Consider the following 15,888-nt stretch of genomic DNA (forward strand, 5'->3'; position numbering starts at 1 on the left):
TGACATACATACCGTCTCCAACATCCCTGCGCTTACTGGATGACGGAAGACATCTCCTCCGGAAAACCACTCTACGTCCCCTGCACGTTAAGTCCTGCATCTACCTGGATTCTCGCACCCGTAATACTCGTATTCTTCGCCAACATAATGAACGCATCCGCACAATCCTGGAGATCAGTCTCATGCTTCAGCGCAGCTGTATCCTTGGCCCACTGAATCTTTTCGTCCGAATACTTCTTACCCTGCACCCACGCGTTAGCCCAATTGCACCCCTCAGGAAAGTCATGGAAACGGGAGACCGCATACCCACTCCGTCAACAGCAACCCAGGCAACACGGTATTCACCCGAATCTTGGGCCCCTGCGTCGCGCCTAGGCACTTGATGAGCTGCAGTTGCGCCGCTTTGGTCACGGCGTAAGGCATCGAAGAGCCGGACTGGGAGACGGCGGCGATGGATCCCGTGCTGATGAAGGCGCCGCCGTCAGGGTTGGATTCGAAGGTGGGCTTTGCCGCTTTGAGGAGGGCGAGGGGCGCTTTGACATTAGCGGCCCAGCACTGTTGCTAATTAGCTACAAGCAAAGTTTAGGTGGTGTGAGGTGATAAAGTGAGAGGGATGAGTCTGAGGACAGGGAGAGGTGAAGGAAGAGGGGCGCTTACTTTGTCCCACTCATCTTCAGACATGGAATCGAGATCGGTGAAATTGCTGAAGCGCGTCCAACCCTGTTTCTCTTAGGACGTGGTCGTAGGGTCACAGGGTGTTTGGATTTACCGCATTCGCAATCACGATGTCGATGCCGCCGAGCTGCTTGATCGTCTCGTCGACGACTCTCCTACATTCTGATGTGTTGGACATGTCCTGTTCCAGTTAGGCTCGCCGCTTCATCCGCCTCTCCACGAAGCTCTTGAAGAGGTCAGGAGAACGGGGATTTGTCGCTACGTACGCCTTTCAGAGCTACAGCCTTGACTCCCTGCTTCTCGCATTCCTTTACTACGTTCTGCGCAGGCTCGAGTCGGTTGAAGTAATTTACTGCAACGTTGGCGCCTTCTTTCGCGAATGATATGCTGATGATTTCGCCGAGACCGCTACAACCCATTTGTTAGTAAACTGATCATCCGTGACCATGAACTGGAAAGAATGAAGCTCACGCAGAGCCGCCCGTGACGAGTACGTTCCTGCCTTTAAGGTCGTACGGCATAGTTAGTCTGTGGATGTGTGGTTGTAGTGTTTGTTGGCGATCGAATCAGAGACGTGGCATGTACGAGTATACAATACGGACATCTCCTGTCATCAGACGGGGTGCGTGGATGTTATTGTCAAGGTCCAGGATGTGGGGCATAGCTTCCGGCTTACTATGGATGGCGGGGTGTACCTCCTTCGAGAGCCGCACCAAAAGGAGCAAGAGTTACCTCGGCAATGCACCACGCTAGTTTATCATGCTTGCTACATCATTTCCATACTGACCAAAGGTTGAAATGACGGCAACTCCTCATATGTGTCTATGTTTGCTCGCAAAACACGCTCAACGCCAACATGCAAACTCACCGCGCAAATTCTGGCTGCGAAGTCTACATGTTGTCAAAGTCCAGGCCCCAATCATCGTCTCCTTCCATGTTCATGCCCATGCCCATGTCGCCCATATCCAAATCTAAGTCTGGCAAGTTCCCCAGGTCGGCGCTCATATTGCCTGCGCCTGCATCGACTCCCATGGCGCTCAAATCCAAGCCCGCACCAACACCGCCAAGGTCCAATGACTGGTCGATGTTCTGTTGCAATTGTTTGTTGATATCGGTCATATCTGCTCCCGCTGCCGCGATTGAGGCAGCGGCAGCGTCATTCATGGCCTTGTCAAATTCAGAGGTTAGACCTGGCGCTTGCACTATGCCGACGTTGGTGAGATCCGCGTTGGCAGTTGAGAGCCCAGCTTGCGCGATAATTGCGAGTTGAGCTTCGACACGGCGATGCAGGCGCACAATTGTCTCGGCGGCTAACTGATCTGTGGATACCAGGCTCGCGGCATTGTCGAATTCGAATTTGAGCACTTCACGTAGGTTTAATCGTGATCGTGGAGGCTGAGTCACAGGAGCAGAGCTGCCCACCCAGTCAACCGGCAAGACACTGTTCTTGATCATTGGTGCACAGATAAGAGTGACGCCGATATTGAGTGCTGCCGCGCCATTGCCTGCGTCAGTCTGAGCTTTGACTTCGTCGACGATAATACCGAGAGTTTTGGATGGGCCAAGCAGCTCTACAGAGGCATAGATTTGGCGATGGGTGTAGCTAGGCGGGTTAAATTGAATGGAAGCATTCGTGGCCCATTGGGAGAGCTGCTGCACGGTATGACGTAGCGAAGAAGCGAGTGTGTTGTTCGTCGCAGTAGTCCACTGTTCCAGTTGGGGTGCAGGTGAGAAAATTGAGCGAGTGTAGTGTAGGTTAGGCTTGATAGCCTGTAGAAGCTGGTCAATATCCGTGCTATACCCGGGGTAGCGCTGCTTTAGGGTGCGGAAGCATCTCTCAAGCCGAGCCGATACGATCGAGAGGATCGTGGAATGCATAGCCTGTGCATCCCCCGATGTGGGGGCCGACCTGATCAGCTTGTGGAATATCTGCACTAGCGCATCGTGCTCCTGGTGTGTCTGCGTAAGCGCGTGCGAGGCCATCCACGTTAGGCCTCCCACGAGGGATGGCAGAAGAAAGGTCTCGTGTAGGTCTGAAAAGCAATTAACGATCCTCTATCTTCGTATTCGATAGCCAATCACTTACACTCTAGGCCGCCCTTAACTGAATCCAAAGATAAAACGTCCGCAGAACATGCCATTACAGTCTGGTTGAAGAGTGTAGGCACTATGAGGTAAAACTCTTGAGGCCGACAGGATGCGAACACATCATTACTGAGTCCTTCCTTGTCGGCATCAAATAGACCACGGAGCCAGCCACCTAGATGCTTGCCTTGCTCTTCAGTCAACTCGTTCGGAGCAATACTGCGGTGCCCACGTTCCAGAAATTGAGCGACAAAAGAGTCGTGCCCGATCCCCAGATCATCGTGAGTGAGCTCGTACCTATATACGAAGGCTAGGACAAGGACAAGAATGGCACTGAATTCGTCGTACACTGGTTGATACTCTATCTGCGTTGTAAGTCGTCTGTCGATGCTGTCGAACACACAAGCCTACCTTGATCAGTTTCATAATGCCACTCATCCAAGAATTGACAGAGCGGTTGTAGTATGCTGGCAGGTGATGTGAATTGCAAGATTACATCGAGTGCTGTCGTCTTCTTCGAAAGCGCATTGCACAGCGTTTTGAGGTACATGGACATTTGCGTCTCGCAGAGGTGCGCTACAAACTATTCAATGTCAGCAAAGGAACCTCATTGTAGTAGCGATCCAACCTACATCAGCGAGAGCGGCTACTATGGCGCCAGCATTGCCGTCCAAGTTTTCCAATTCTTCAATGTATGTGACCACCTTGTCGCCATTGTCTTTACACTGCTTCAATAGATCTTGTTTGATGTATCTCGTTGCTGGTGGGCCCTGCATCGGAGCTTCCCCAAGTAAACGCTCCACTGTATTCGCTGGAATAAGGTTGTGCAGAGCACATGCATTCAAAAAGTCTTGCCGCACATCTGCAAGAGAGCTATTGTTACCCAACATGTCGTCAAATCCCTGGGAGAAGGCGGGGAAAGCGTTCGGGTCTATTCGACTGAGAGCCTGCGTTATGCATATTTGTGGATTCATAGCGTATAGCGGAGCAGTGAGTTGTGTCAATAGAACAGGAATTTTGTTGACAAGGAACGACTTCAGACCAGTCATCGTCTGGGTTGATTCACTCCGATACATAGCGTTGGCCAGTATGTCGAAGGACGCGGTGACCAGATCCGTCGCCATACTTTGAGCGTCCATCTACTGTTGTCAACTGCATTCGCTCATGAGACCAGCCAGTGTTACCTTGTAAAACGAATGCAAGTAGTTATTGATAGTAATGTCGTCAGTCAGTGGACGTGCAACAAGCTATCCAGGTCAATATATCGGAGCTATCTGCAAACAGCGCACTTACCAATGAATTGAGGAATATGTAGAGTCCAGCTCTTGTGTTGATCTGAGGAAGATCGATCACAGCCTCAAGCTGCAGCGCCGCAACTTCGAGCCCGGAGTTCTCGTTCGTCTCCCCATTGGGCCCAACACTTGACTTATCATTGAAGTCATGTTCTTTCTGATAGATCTCGAGGCGATTCGAGATCTGAATGGAAGTCTGTGCAAGGAACGGAATAAAGGTCGTGAGCGCTTGGGCAAACCCCTTTCGCACATCTGCACGGCATGTGAGTACGTGTACAAGCAACGGATTCAACCTCCAAGCGGGTTCACGGGCAGGGGCTTTGTCCCGTGTTCAGCTGAGGGAAGCGACCCACCTTTAAGCTCACCCCGGTTCAGCAACTGCAGGATCTTGCCATTCTCGATCAGCCCCACCACAAGCATGCCAAGGCCCTCGCGAACATTGATCGACTGCTGCTGAGGCTGCTGCTGGATGCCGGTCATAGCCTGTAGCATCGAATCGTTTGTATGCGACGTGACCATTGCTGACATCCATCTCGTCACTGCTTTTAGGGTTCGAACTCCTTCCGCATTGGTAACTGGTCGTTCGGGTCGTTCTCCCGAGAAAGACTTGTGCAGGCGATGGAATAATATCTCGTCCAGCTCCGGCGGATTCTGCCATCCTGATGGATCCCTGGGACTGGTGTTGTCGCTTGCTTGGAGAGTCCGATCCTTTGAGAATTGGAAAGCCGCGGAAAGGATATCGGACGCGTCAACCTTGTTGAGAGCGAGCAGGCGCTCAGCATAGACGATTACGCGCGGATCAACACTGTTCGCCCCAGCAGCTCGGGGCTTCACTAGTAATGCTGCAAGCTTGCGTCCGGGGAGGGGCGACCGCGTGTGCAGCTGAGTCGCTGCGGCAGCGAATAGGTCGATTGGGATCCGGGTTTCCAGGCACTTGTCAAGAAACAAAACCCACTCCTTGACTAAGGAATCCATCGTCCATGAGGGGGCGACGGGACGGGGCGCCGGGCTTTCGGCTGGTGTACTAGGAATATTGAGGCGTGGTGTGTTGTAGAAATAAGGACAAGCCTGGCGACAATAGAGAGCTTGAGGAGTGCAGATCGCTGCCAGGGTCCACTGCACGCCGACCTTGGCACCACGCGAACCGCGGCGCCAGACGAGTCAGGTCGATGAGCTCGCGTGCAAAGATGCACCATCAATGAGGATAATTGGACGATGCTGAAATTGGAAATGGGAAGGGTGTGTGTCGCACAGATGGAGGAATCACCGCAGCCGCCCCATTCGTTATTCTGCATCCACCACGCAGCTTCCGCAGGCGATAGAAAACGGCTGTGGCTTCTGGTAGTACAAAAAGCGTGGACATGCAGATCGTTGCCTTGCGCCTTGTCCTACACGAGCACACCATCAGGCTGGCACGCGGCACATGGCAGATCTGATCTGACGTGTTGTCATTAGAAGATGAAGCTGTCGTACATATAACGAAACCGAGAGCAGTCCCTGAGAGACGGGATGGTCGCTATGCCTGCCCAAACCCTTGTCCAACGCCATGCAATTAGATCCCACACAATGCCATGCTTCGTATCCGGACCCGGACCCGATCGTCGACTAGGCCGAAGTGACAGCCGCCATTCAGCGCCGTCCGGTCGGTTCGCGATCAAGCCTCGCCTTTGGCTTCCCCATCCAGGTTGGGCGCCCGAGGACCCACCATCCAGTCCTGCATTGCCAGCCACTGACTCCACGTCTGTTCGGCACCCTCAATCTCTGCCAGGTGAGCGTCCTGCAATGGCTTGAGAAAGGGGACTGATTCATGCGGAGACATGTCGTAATGATGCTTGACCTCAGCCCATTCGGTGCTCTTGGCTGTGAAAAGATAGTTGCGGCGCTCGCACTCGTGCACTGGACCGACTCCCTTCCGCCAGTCCTCGCCGAAGAAGCCATGCATGATGCCGTCTTTGTCCATGCCGGTAATGACAAGTCGGCGTATGTAGGGAACGAGGGAAACCCACGTAGGAGGTGGCTGAGCCCGGACGTTGTTCACTGGAGCTTGCCTTGGCCACGGATGGTTGTAAGCGCCAGGTCCTGATGCGTTTGGCATGGGGCCGGCAGAGTTCACAATGGGTGTGGATGTCCATTGGAACGGTAGGCAGATGTTGATGAGCGCGGCGACGGCCTGGACGCCGTTGTCGTGTTGTGCGTGGTCGAGAAAGTATCGCTGGCAGCTCTGGTACGCGGGATGCCACTCGAAGATGTCGAACTGCGGTTGCCCCGCATTGGCGGGCCCTGAATCTCCAGAAGACGAGCTCGCAGCGCCGGGAAAAGGACCGCCTCTTGGAGGGAAGGATGGGTAGCCGGCTGGAAAGTGGGTTGCAAAACCGTGGAGGTTGGACATGGTGGTTGTGATATCGGGTATACGGGACTACTGCAGGGACGAAGGGGATCAGCACGTCTGGTTGGCCAGCGAGCGGGAACACCAGTTTATGTGTTTCAGCACTCACCCAAAACGCACAGTGAACGGCCGCTGGTATCGTGCACTGCCGAGGGGGTGGTGAGGAGAGAGGGTCTAGAATTGGCGACCCCGAGGATGACGACAGGGTGCGCTTGCAGTGCTGGAGCGGCAGGCGCGACGAGTCGAGAGGCTGGCGGGCGTTGCAGGAACCAGGGCAGTACCTGGCGAACCATGGGCCCTTATATCTCGATCTCGGCCTTGAGGTTGAGAGTTAAGGTGTGGCTTCGGGCGCCTCCTATAGTCGAATATTGAAGCCCCGGTGCGGTTCACTCTATTCCAAAATAATCCCTGGTGAACATCAAGTCGAATCCAGTCGAGGCGTGCTCGGCTCTGCTGACCCTGGCTGCGATCTGATCCGGCGGATCTTGCGTCTGGTAGCCCGGCCCCAATCGCGGCGGGCCATCCAGGTCGGGCGGCGGAGATGCCGCGCGTGCGGTGCGGTGCTGTGGCTGTTGGCTGCCGCTGCGATGCCTGGGCGTGGGTTGTGTGGGCTGCGCGTCAACACCAACAGCGCTGCTCTCCTTGGTGCCGTCGCGGCTGGCCGTCTGCGCCCGCGGACACGCTGCCATGCGTCGGCACCGCCAGCCAGCGGCCAGCACAACCAAAGCGGCGAGCCCGGCGCCGCCGCGTTCTGGACGCATGTCAACGTCGACTCCTGCTTTTGTCATGCACCCCCCAGGAACGCGTGCAATCAGGGTCGCCGACCGACTGGAATCGACAATGCGCCGCCAAACGCCTCTCTGCTGCGGTAGGCCTGGCTGCCCTCCACCCCGGCGGCCCCCGCTGCACGGCCAGACGTTGCAAGCTCTGCTCCGTGCTTTTCGGAGGATTTCCATCACGGCGACGTGCGCCCGTGTGCCGTCGCGAATGCAGGCTTTCTCGTTGCAGACACGCCCGGCGAGCTGGAGGCATGGCTGCGGGCGCGGTTGGCTGTCTTCGTCGCCGACCAATGCGGCGTGCTGCTCAGCGCAGCCTGAATGCGGAAGGCAATATTCTCTGGCAGCTGTCACGGTCGACCTGTGCGTCACGCAGCCTCCATGGCTTGGTGTTTGGCTTGTCGCAGCGCTGCGTTTCCAGGCGCGAGACGCGCGCTTTGCTTGTCTGGAGCCGAGTCTCGAGCAGTCGACACGGGAGCTGCACAGCCACACCGCGCTCGCCAGCTCAGGTGACGTGAGATTCACTCAGGCCCGCACCCGCAGCCGTCCAATGGCATCCGCGGGCCGCCGAGCGGGCGTCATCGACGGCAATGGCTGCCCGGAGGCGAGTTTTTCCACGGGCGCATCCCGACAGCCTGGGAAGCGCGATCTCGGTGCTACGCTGGTCCTGCACGCAATCCGAACATCTGCGACTCATTCACCCTCCATCGCACAGCCGCAGCATCGTGGCGTCCGACTTGCATATTCGTCTATCTTGCCTGTTCCTAGACCGCACACTCCACCATGTCCTACTCGCTGGCCTCGCGCACAAAGGATAGTGATATCATCGTTGCACAAACCTCCCTATTGACGCCGTAGCAGCTCGCCAATGGGCTAACCATGCCTGCCATTCATCTCGGTGTCTACTTGACTTCCGGCTCTGAGACCTATCAAGCGTGCCGATGGGCTTTGGAGGTATGAGCCCTCCTTGCTGATGGATGCAGCGCTTGTATCATGCGCTCATATGCTTGCAGGCCGGCTATCGAGGGTAGGCCAACGTCGCTTCATAGCCACTGTAGAGCAACTGACAATAGACGTGCACAGCATTGACAGTGCCCAAATGTACCACAACGAGAAGGAAAGCGGGCATGCAGTCTCCGACTTTCTTTCCAGCAGCGACAACACAGACTCGCTCAAGCGCGAAGACATCCATTTCACCTCCAAGCTGGCATCCAACTCATCGTACGATGCCGCCCGCAAAGCAATCACGCGGTCCGTAAAGGAATGCGGGCTTGGCTACATCGATCTATTCCTGCTCCACTCTCCGTATGGGGGCAAGAAGGCGCGCCTCGAAAGCTGGAGAGCAGTCGAGGATGCAATCGACGACGGCGAGATCAGAATTGGTGGCGTCTCAAACTACGGAGTCAAGCATGTTAGTACTTTCCCATGGTGTCCTACTTGGGACTATGTATGTGAAACATGAGCTTGCAGAGCCTACAGCCGCAGTCTCATGACAAATGTTTGGCAGTGGTCCCGGAGAGCCCAAGCAACAGAGAGCCTTTAGCTACTAACAGTAGCTACCTTTCTCATCGTGGGCAGCTGCTGAGTGATTGGAACATCTGACTTGTAGTCGCGTTTCTCCGACTGCAAGCAGGATTCTCAGTTGCAAGGTCCTACGCGCGAGGCTGTGTGGCTTTGCGAGTCTCAGATACGGCGGCGTGCATGATCCGGACCTACGAGCGGATCACTGATGGATTACAGTTGCAAGAGCTTTTGGACTCTAAGCCCAGAATCCTTCCGGCAGTCAACCAGATTGAGATCCATCCGTTCAACACACGCTTCGACATTGCCGACTTCTGCCAGGAGCACGACATCGTGGTGGAAGCTTACGCTCCGCTCGTCAGGGCCCTGAAGATGAAGCACGCCGTCATTGCGTCCCTGTCGAAGAAGTACTCGTGCACGCCGGGCCAGCTGCTCGTCCGATGGAGCCTGCAGCATGGGTACGTGCCGCTGCCCAAGAGCGTGAACAAGACGAGGATGGTCGAGAACGGTGAGGTGCAGGGTTTCTCCATCGACGACAGCGACATGAAGAAGATGGACGCGCTGGACGAGTATCTTGTCACTGACTGGTACGTACTTCCCGTCGGGCAGCGCCCACGAAGGAGGGAAGCGACTTCGGTGGCCAAATTGTCTCCAATATATCCGGGTGCTGACGCTCCAAGGGACCCCACCGACACAGCGTGATATCGGCGGGATGCGCAGGCAGGCAGACGCGACTTCGGGCGCGGGATGCGTGGGCAGTGTCTGCTGTGGTGCAGGCGGGGGGTTGTGGGTTTGGGATGGAGGCTGCCCAGGTGTGGCAGGGATCAGGCGTTCGTAGCAGGAATATGGGTGTGATTGGCTCGAGCCCACGCCGTTGTCGGCCCATGACGGCGCGCTGCAACCCCGCGGCCGTCTGGCACTGCGTCCCATGGACCCTGAAACCCACACGTAAAGATTCGTTTGCGGCGCCGAGAACGGTCAAGGGAATGACAGCGCCGCCGCTCGTCCAGACGCGGCCAAGTCATGTGCTTTCGTCGCCGCCTCGCTCTCATTGGCCCGCCGCTTCCTTATCTTTGACATGTACACCATGGTTTGCATACCAGAAACATGATGCCGCCCTACATCCGGCAATTGGCCACTGAGAGCGCGAGCCGTACTTTGATCGCCCAGGCCGCTGACGTTGCTTTGATCATGTTCATTTTCTGCTGTCACTGAGAATGGCGCTCTGCCACGGACCGGCTAGGTAAAAGACGGAGCTTGGAGCCTGAGCTGTTGAGTGTGTATATATACGGCTTGCCCTTCGCACCTTCTCCAGCTACTCATCTTCTCAAACTCGGTCTCAAACCACTTTACTTCTTGAGATACCCACTCCGTCGATACACATACACAATGGCCGAGCCTGAGTTTGAGCAAGCCTACAAGGGTGGGTACACTTTGCACCAACCGCCACGAATATGATCCTAACTTGGCCACAGAGCTCGTCTCCACCCTTGAGTCCTCCACCCTCTTCGAGAAGAACCCCGAGTACAAGAAGGCCCTCGAGGTCGTCTCCATCCCCGAGCGTGTCATCCAGTTCCGCGTTGTCTGGGAGGACGACTCCGGCAAGTGCCAGGTCAACAAGGGCTACCGTGTGCAATTCAATTCTGCCCTCGGTCCATACAAGGGCGGTCTCCGCCTTCATCCCACCGTCAATCTCTCCATTCTCAAGTTCCTCGGCTTCGAGCAGATCTTCAAGAATGCTCTTACCGGCCTGAACATGGGCGGTGGCAAGGGTGGTGCCGACTTCGACCCCAAGGGAAGGAGCGACAACGAGATCCGCAAGTTCTGCGTTGCCTTCATGACTGAGCTCTCCAAGCACATCGGTGCCGACACCGATGTTCCTGCCGGCGACATCAACGTCGGCGGCCGCGAGATCGGCTACATGTTCGGCCAATACCGGCGCCTTCGCAACCAGTGGGAGGGCGTTCTTACCGGCAAGGGACTCAATTGGGGTGGCTCTTTGATCCGCCCCGAGGCTACTGGATACGGTCTCGTCTACTACGTCGAGCACATGATCAACTATGCCTCCGGCGGCAAGGAGTCGTTCTCTGGCAAGAAGGTCGCCATCTCTGGCTCTGGAAACGTTGCCCAGTACGCCGCTCTCAAGGTCATTGAGCTAGGCGGTACTGTGGTCTCGCTCTCCGACAGCAAGGGCTCCTTAATCGCTACTGAGGGCAAGGGCTTCACCCCCGAGGACATCTCCAAGATCGCTGCTCTGAAGCTCAAGCGCGAGGCTCTCACTGCCCTCGAGGGCCACTCCTACAACTACATTGAGGGTGCGCGCCCCTGGAAGCACGTTGGCAATGTCGACGTCGCTCTTCCCTCAGCGACCCAGAATGAGGTGTCGCAGGACGAGGCCGAGGCTCTCATCGCCGCTGGCTGCAAGTTCATCGCCGAAGGTTCCAACATGGGCTGCACCCAGGAGGCCATCGACTCTTTTGAGGCCCACCGCAAGAGTAACCAGGGCAACGCTATCTGGTACGCTCCTGGAAAGGCAGCCAATGCCGGTGGTGTTGCTGTCTCCGGTCTTGAGATGGCTCAGAATTCCCAGCGCCTGTCCTGGACCACCGAGGAGGTTGACGCCAAGCTTGCTGGCATCATGAAGGACTGCTTCGAGAACTGCCTTCAGACCGCTAAGGAGTACATCACCCCTGCTGAGGGCGAGTTCCCGTCCCTCGTCGCTGGTGCCAACGTTGCTGGCTTCAAGAAGGTTGCTGCTGCTATGCACGACCAGGGCGACTGGTGGGGCACTGCTTGAATATGAGCGTGCGCTTTTCCTTGTATCATATTGAGGAGCATGGCGAATGGGATACCACATTTTCTAGCGAGGAGGAAATAAAAGTCACGGCTTTTGTACATATTAGATACCATTGATGAATCTTACGGCATGATATACGAACGTTTCTCCTTTGCCTACGTACGTAGTGTGAAACCTGATTGCACCAAGAAACTCTATAGCGAACCAGATAAGACATTCCAAGCGCAACATAGGATACTATGCCCACTCGTTCCCTTGTACAAAACTAAGGTATCTTGAACAAAACAAAATGCCACCACGAGCAGCCCCGCAATCCTCACCAACCCCTCGCAAAAGCAAAAGCAAAAGCAAAACGTTCTTTTCTCATCGCGGAGAAACGACCCCCCAGAACATCCAGCCGAGGCTCGTATCCCACGCCAGGGCCACGCCATGACAGCACTTTTGCTCTACCTCCGGTACCTTGGCGCTGAAGTTCCCACATGCGGCAATTTGATCGCGTGCGCGTATCGAGTAACTGGTGCCCGGCTGTGGGGCGATAAGGGAGACCAATTAGCGGCGGGCGCTAAACGTAGTATAGTGTAAGGCGAAGTCCTGGCGGAGAGCGAAAGGCAGAGGGATGCAGAGGGGTGGACGATATCGGAGGGGGGAGATGAAGGCCGGGTGGGATCGGGTCGGGAGTGTGCGCGGGAGTTGGACATGCGACTTCGCTGAGGGTGCTGAGGCAGTGAGGCAAGACGGCAAATCCGATGTCTGTGGTGTGGGAATGATTTTCGCTTGCAAGCTCTTCGTTCACCGTGGTGCGTTGTCACAATTGCGCCCGCCTTTAGATACATCGTTTCAATATTATGGTACTACAGCTGAAGCACGTCTCCCTTGGGTCCACATCCGTCGTCTTCGTCTCTTAAAGCATTTTCAGCAACTTACGTTTCTTCGCCGAAGTATTCGTACCACAAATCCATCGTCCCTATCTTATAACAACTCGACCTCGAAAATCTACCACTCCTCACAAATCCAGTCAAGTCACAACCACGCATTCCTCTTATTATCTTCCTCCACCAATCTCACCAAGGTTCTCGTCTAATCGCGAGAACGAACATGATAATCCGAATGATCCAAATCCTGCGATCTAGATCTAGATTTTCCTCGGTGTGCGGCAAACTTCTTCATCACACGCACTAGAAGATCATTGGGTAGCCCCGGCCTCAATGTTAGCTCCTTGGGGTGGGCATCATCTGTCTCTTCATCCCAAAATCGAAATTGTAATCCTGCAAGCAGATCGAGGGTCGGATTATCTTTGGTCATGTTCGCATAGGTGTACAAGACAGATGCGTACCACGCAGGGTTATTGATGTTGACGAGCGCCTTCACGAGTCGCTTCTGGACGGCTGCCTGAAAGCTGAAGGCGAGAAAGCGGTCGCCGAATACAATTGCTTTCAATTGTGCAAGCTCAACTGCTTCGTCTTGCGATCCATGATCTTCGGACATTCCTTTCACTTCTGCAACGTGCAGCCAGCCATCATTATCCTTAGGGATCTTTCCGGTGTAGAGCCAGCTCTAGACGATGTTGACTGACAAACATTAGCTTGCCCTGACGTACAAGTGGAGGAGGGCATTCAATGAACCGGAAATTTTACATGTCGTAGGCTCGACTGGACTCATCATGTCAGACTCAGATAAACTGGAGGTTGCCTTTCGACTTACCATCCTCGAGGATGACCCTGCGTCCCTCAGCATTCTGCCACGATCGTAGCGGATATGGTAGCTGCAGTAACAGAGCTTCCTGGCTGGCTTGTCGTCTCTGAATTCGGCGAGCTTCGCCATGGCTCCCAACAGAGATTCGTAGGGAAGTTTGCTGCAGATCCTCCTTCGTATGGTCTTCCCTATACCAGGAGCGAGTGTGTGTGTCAATATTGCTTGAAGGAGTAGATCACTCGAAAGATGCTCGAACGCGTATATGACTAACTTGGGCAAACAAGGCACAAAACCGTTGTGCAAGATTTTCTTTAGACCGGATGATACGAGGTGCTCAGCAAGACGATTGGCCTTGACGTGGGCCAGATCAACCTCGCAACTGCGCCTCTCTTGATCATGGGTGTCGAAGTGTTCAAGCTCAGTAGCGAGATCCGTACAGAGACTGTGGAGGAGGCTCGTTGCTGTAGACGTACAAGAAAAATACATCGACTGCTTGTCAGGTCAACCATATGTTTTTGCAGTCCGTTCCTGTTACAGATACCAGGCTCTATATCATCATGCATGTCCTACTTCGATGGTGATGAGGTCCTACACTCGGGGTGGCTTGATATCGCCACCCAGCCAAAGGCAACTCCTTTCCCTTGCATCCAGCAACTTGCTCATACACGCAGTACTCCTTCGAGGACTTCCGCGTGGCATTCGAATATCCACAGATACATGCAGTCTTTCTTTGACACCCACATCACATCCTTTCAGCATCGTCGCCGTGGATATGGAACTCGGATCGCACCAATGGAGCAACAGCATCGATGGGGCTGCTTCTCGACCTCAGCACAATCATACAAATCATACATTGGACGGCTAAGACGATCTGATAAGATTACAGCGCATTCGAAAGGCGAGAACGTCGGACATGTTCCAAGGTTCCTTGGGCTAGCGTGGGGCGCAGCGGAGTGGCGACTGAATCAGCCAATCACCGCGCCATGATCGGCCCACACCGCTGCTGATCCCCTCGCTCGGTTCGCGGCTCAGGGACCACAGCTGGTGGCACCACTACAAGACGGCTGCTGTCTACACACTTCCTCCCTCCACCCAACTACAGTCTTTTCCAGAGGCACAATGAAGTCGTCGGTCACTACAGCTACCCAGCAGCCCAGGAAGCCGGCGAAGAGGAGCTTGACGGTCAAGGCCGGGACACAGGAAAACGTGCAAACCGCTACCCAGAATGAACACGACCACTTTTTTTGGACATACACGGAGGAGCCTCACCGGACGAGGAGACAAGCTATCATTAAAGCTCATCCAGAGGTTAATAATGCTTTTACTCGCTTATAACGCGCTTTGCTAAGCCTTGCAGGTAACAAAGCTTTGCGGTCCCGAACCCCTCACCAAGTATGTCGTCGCCTTCGTCGTCTTTCTGCAGATACTTTGCGCAATCCTCCTTCGCGATAAGCCCTTTCTATCATGGCCCACATTCCTCACCGCCTACATTATCGGCGCCACAGCGAACCAAAACCTCTTCCTCGCCATACACGAGATTTCACACAATCTGGCCTTCAAGAACCCGCTAGCGAATAGAATATTTGCTGTGTTTGCCAACCTCCCAATTGGAATACCATATAGCGCATCTTTCAGGGTATGCATTGCTTTTATTGCAGGTAGCATTCGCAAGGAGACTGACGCGGAGTAGCCATACCACCTTACCCATCACAAATCACTCGGCGTCAATGGCCTCGACACCGACCTCCCCACCGCCTTCGAAGCCCTCTTCCTCGACTCCGTCGGCGGAAAAGCCTTCTTCTGCACCTTCCAGATCCTCTTCTACGCCCTGCGCCCCATGTTCATCTATCAGCTCCCGCTGACCAAAATCCACCTCTTCAACGTCATTACCCAAGTTGTCTTCGACTACGCGCTCGTACAACTCATCGGCGGAAAGGCACTCGGATACATGATCTTGAGCAGCTTCTTGGCAGGCTCCCTGCACCCCTGCGCAGGACACTTCATAGCAGAGCATTACGTTTTCGAGAAGCCGAGCAAGGATGCCCTAAACGCAGCGAACAAGATCCCGATTCCGGAGACGTACTCGTACTACGGCGTGCTCAACTTCTTCACGTACAATGTTGGTCTGCACAACGAGCACCATGACTTCCCAGCTGTACCGTGGACGCGCCTCCCAAAGCTGAACAAGATCGCGCACGAGTTCTACGACGATTTGCCCGTGCATAAGAGCTGGGTGAATGTCATATGGCAGTTCATCTGGGATAAGGATGTTAGCCTGTGGTGCCGTGTGAAGAGGGAGGAAGGTGGAAGGAGGGTCGGTGGTGGCAGCGGTTGGAACGAGGAAGAGCTGGGTGCCAACGAGAAGAATGGGCCCATCCCGGGCGTCTTGTAAACTCGATTCGAGCTTATGGTAGCATTTGTAGGCGTTACACTGATGCAAGAATGAAACGGTTTTCAAGAGCACATTCTCCATCTCCCAATTTCTTTGGTGTATGGTGTGCTGCTTCCCAGGCTGAGTCATCCGCAAGATCGCGACACGGTTTGGAAGACCGGCTTCTAATGTAGGTGCACTAGGATCTGTGAGCATAGGCTGTTATGTGGAGCGTCGCAATATGTAAGGGATCACATAACTTTGATTAGCCATTAAGCGACCGCACGCAGTTT

At 54.8% G+C, this 15,888-nt stretch overlaps 7 protein-coding genes across 7 annotated transcripts; 3 read left to right on the forward strand and 4 right to left on the reverse strand.

Moving 5' to 3' along the window:
* Positions 1 to 71: 71 nt before the first annotated feature.
* Positions 72 to 1,196, reverse strand: N0V89_002479 (uncharacterized protein; the record flags this gene model as incomplete). Its single annotated transcript, XM_056211288.1, has 6 exons — positions 72 to 242; positions 307 to 555; positions 658 to 720; positions 770 to 856; positions 942 to 1,083; positions 1,147 to 1,196. The coding sequence occupies 6 exons, from the start codon at positions 1,194 to 1,196 to the stop codon at positions 72 to 74; spliced, it is 762 nt and encodes a 253-aa protein (XP_056074761.1).
* Positions 1,197 to 1,566: 370 nt separating this feature from the next.
* Positions 1,567 to 5,027, reverse strand: NUT1 (mediator complex subunit; the record flags this gene model as incomplete). Its single annotated transcript, XM_056211289.1, has 7 exons — positions 1,567 to 2,708; positions 2,762 to 3,121; positions 3,172 to 3,343; positions 3,393 to 3,899; positions 3,945 to 4,007; positions 4,054 to 4,304; positions 4,406 to 5,027. The coding sequence occupies 7 exons, from the start codon at positions 5,025 to 5,027 to the stop codon at positions 1,567 to 1,569; spliced, it is 3,117 nt and encodes a 1,038-aa protein (XP_056074762.1).
* Positions 5,028 to 5,706: 679 nt separating this feature from the next.
* Positions 5,707 to 6,441, reverse strand: N0V89_002481 (uncharacterized protein; the record flags this gene model as incomplete). Its single annotated transcript, XM_056211290.1, has 1 exon — positions 5,707 to 6,441. The coding sequence occupies one exon, from the start codon at positions 6,439 to 6,441 to the stop codon at positions 5,707 to 5,709; it is 735 nt and encodes a 244-aa protein (XP_056074763.1).
* A 1,652-nt stretch (positions 6,442 to 8,093) lies between these two features.
* Positions 8,094 to 9,437, forward strand: N0V89_002482 (uncharacterized protein; the record flags this gene model as incomplete). Its single annotated transcript, XM_056211291.1, has 4 exons — positions 8,094 to 8,168; positions 8,228 to 8,241; positions 8,298 to 8,625; positions 8,955 to 9,437. The coding sequence occupies 4 exons, from the start codon at positions 8,094 to 8,096 to the stop codon at positions 9,435 to 9,437; spliced, it is 900 nt and encodes a 299-aa protein (XP_056074764.1).
* A 687-nt stretch (positions 9,438 to 10,124) lies between these two features.
* Positions 10,125 to 11,532, forward strand: GDH3 (NADP-dependent glutamate dehydrogenase; the record flags this gene model as incomplete). The annotated part of the gene is made up of 2 exons (XM_056211292.1): positions 10,125 to 10,158; positions 10,211 to 11,532. 2 exons carry the CDS (start codon positions 10,125 to 10,127, stop codon positions 11,530 to 11,532), a joined length of 1,356 nt encoding a protein of 451 aa, XP_056074765.1.
* A 1,077-nt stretch (positions 11,533 to 12,609) lies between these two features.
* Positions 12,610 to 13,111, reverse strand: N0V89_002484 (uncharacterized protein; the record flags this gene model as incomplete). Its single annotated transcript, XM_056211293.1, is given in 2 exon segments — positions 12,610 to 13,086; positions 13,106 to 13,111. The coding sequence occupies 2 exon segments, from the start codon at positions 13,109 to 13,111 to the stop codon at positions 12,610 to 12,612; spliced, it is 483 nt and encodes a 160-aa protein (XP_056074766.1).
* A 1,232-nt stretch (positions 13,112 to 14,343) lies between these two features.
* Positions 14,344 to 15,616, forward strand: DES1 (sphingolipid delta-4 desaturase; the record flags this gene model as incomplete). Its single annotated transcript, XM_056211294.1, has 3 exons — positions 14,344 to 14,532; positions 14,582 to 14,860; positions 14,915 to 15,616. 3 exons carry the CDS (start codon positions 14,344 to 14,346, stop codon positions 15,614 to 15,616), a joined length of 1,170 nt encoding a protein of 389 aa, XP_056074767.1.
* Between the last annotated feature and the right edge of the window lie 272 nt (positions 15,617 to 15,888).

The sequence above is a fragment of the Didymosphaeria variabile genome, assembly GCF_027946475.1.
Source record: "Didymosphaeria variabile strain IMI 356815 chromosome Unknown scaffold_2, whole genome shotgun sequence".
Taxonomy (NCBI): Eukaryota; Fungi; Ascomycota; class Dothideomycetes; order Pleosporales; family Didymosphaeriaceae; genus Didymosphaeria; species Didymosphaeria variabile.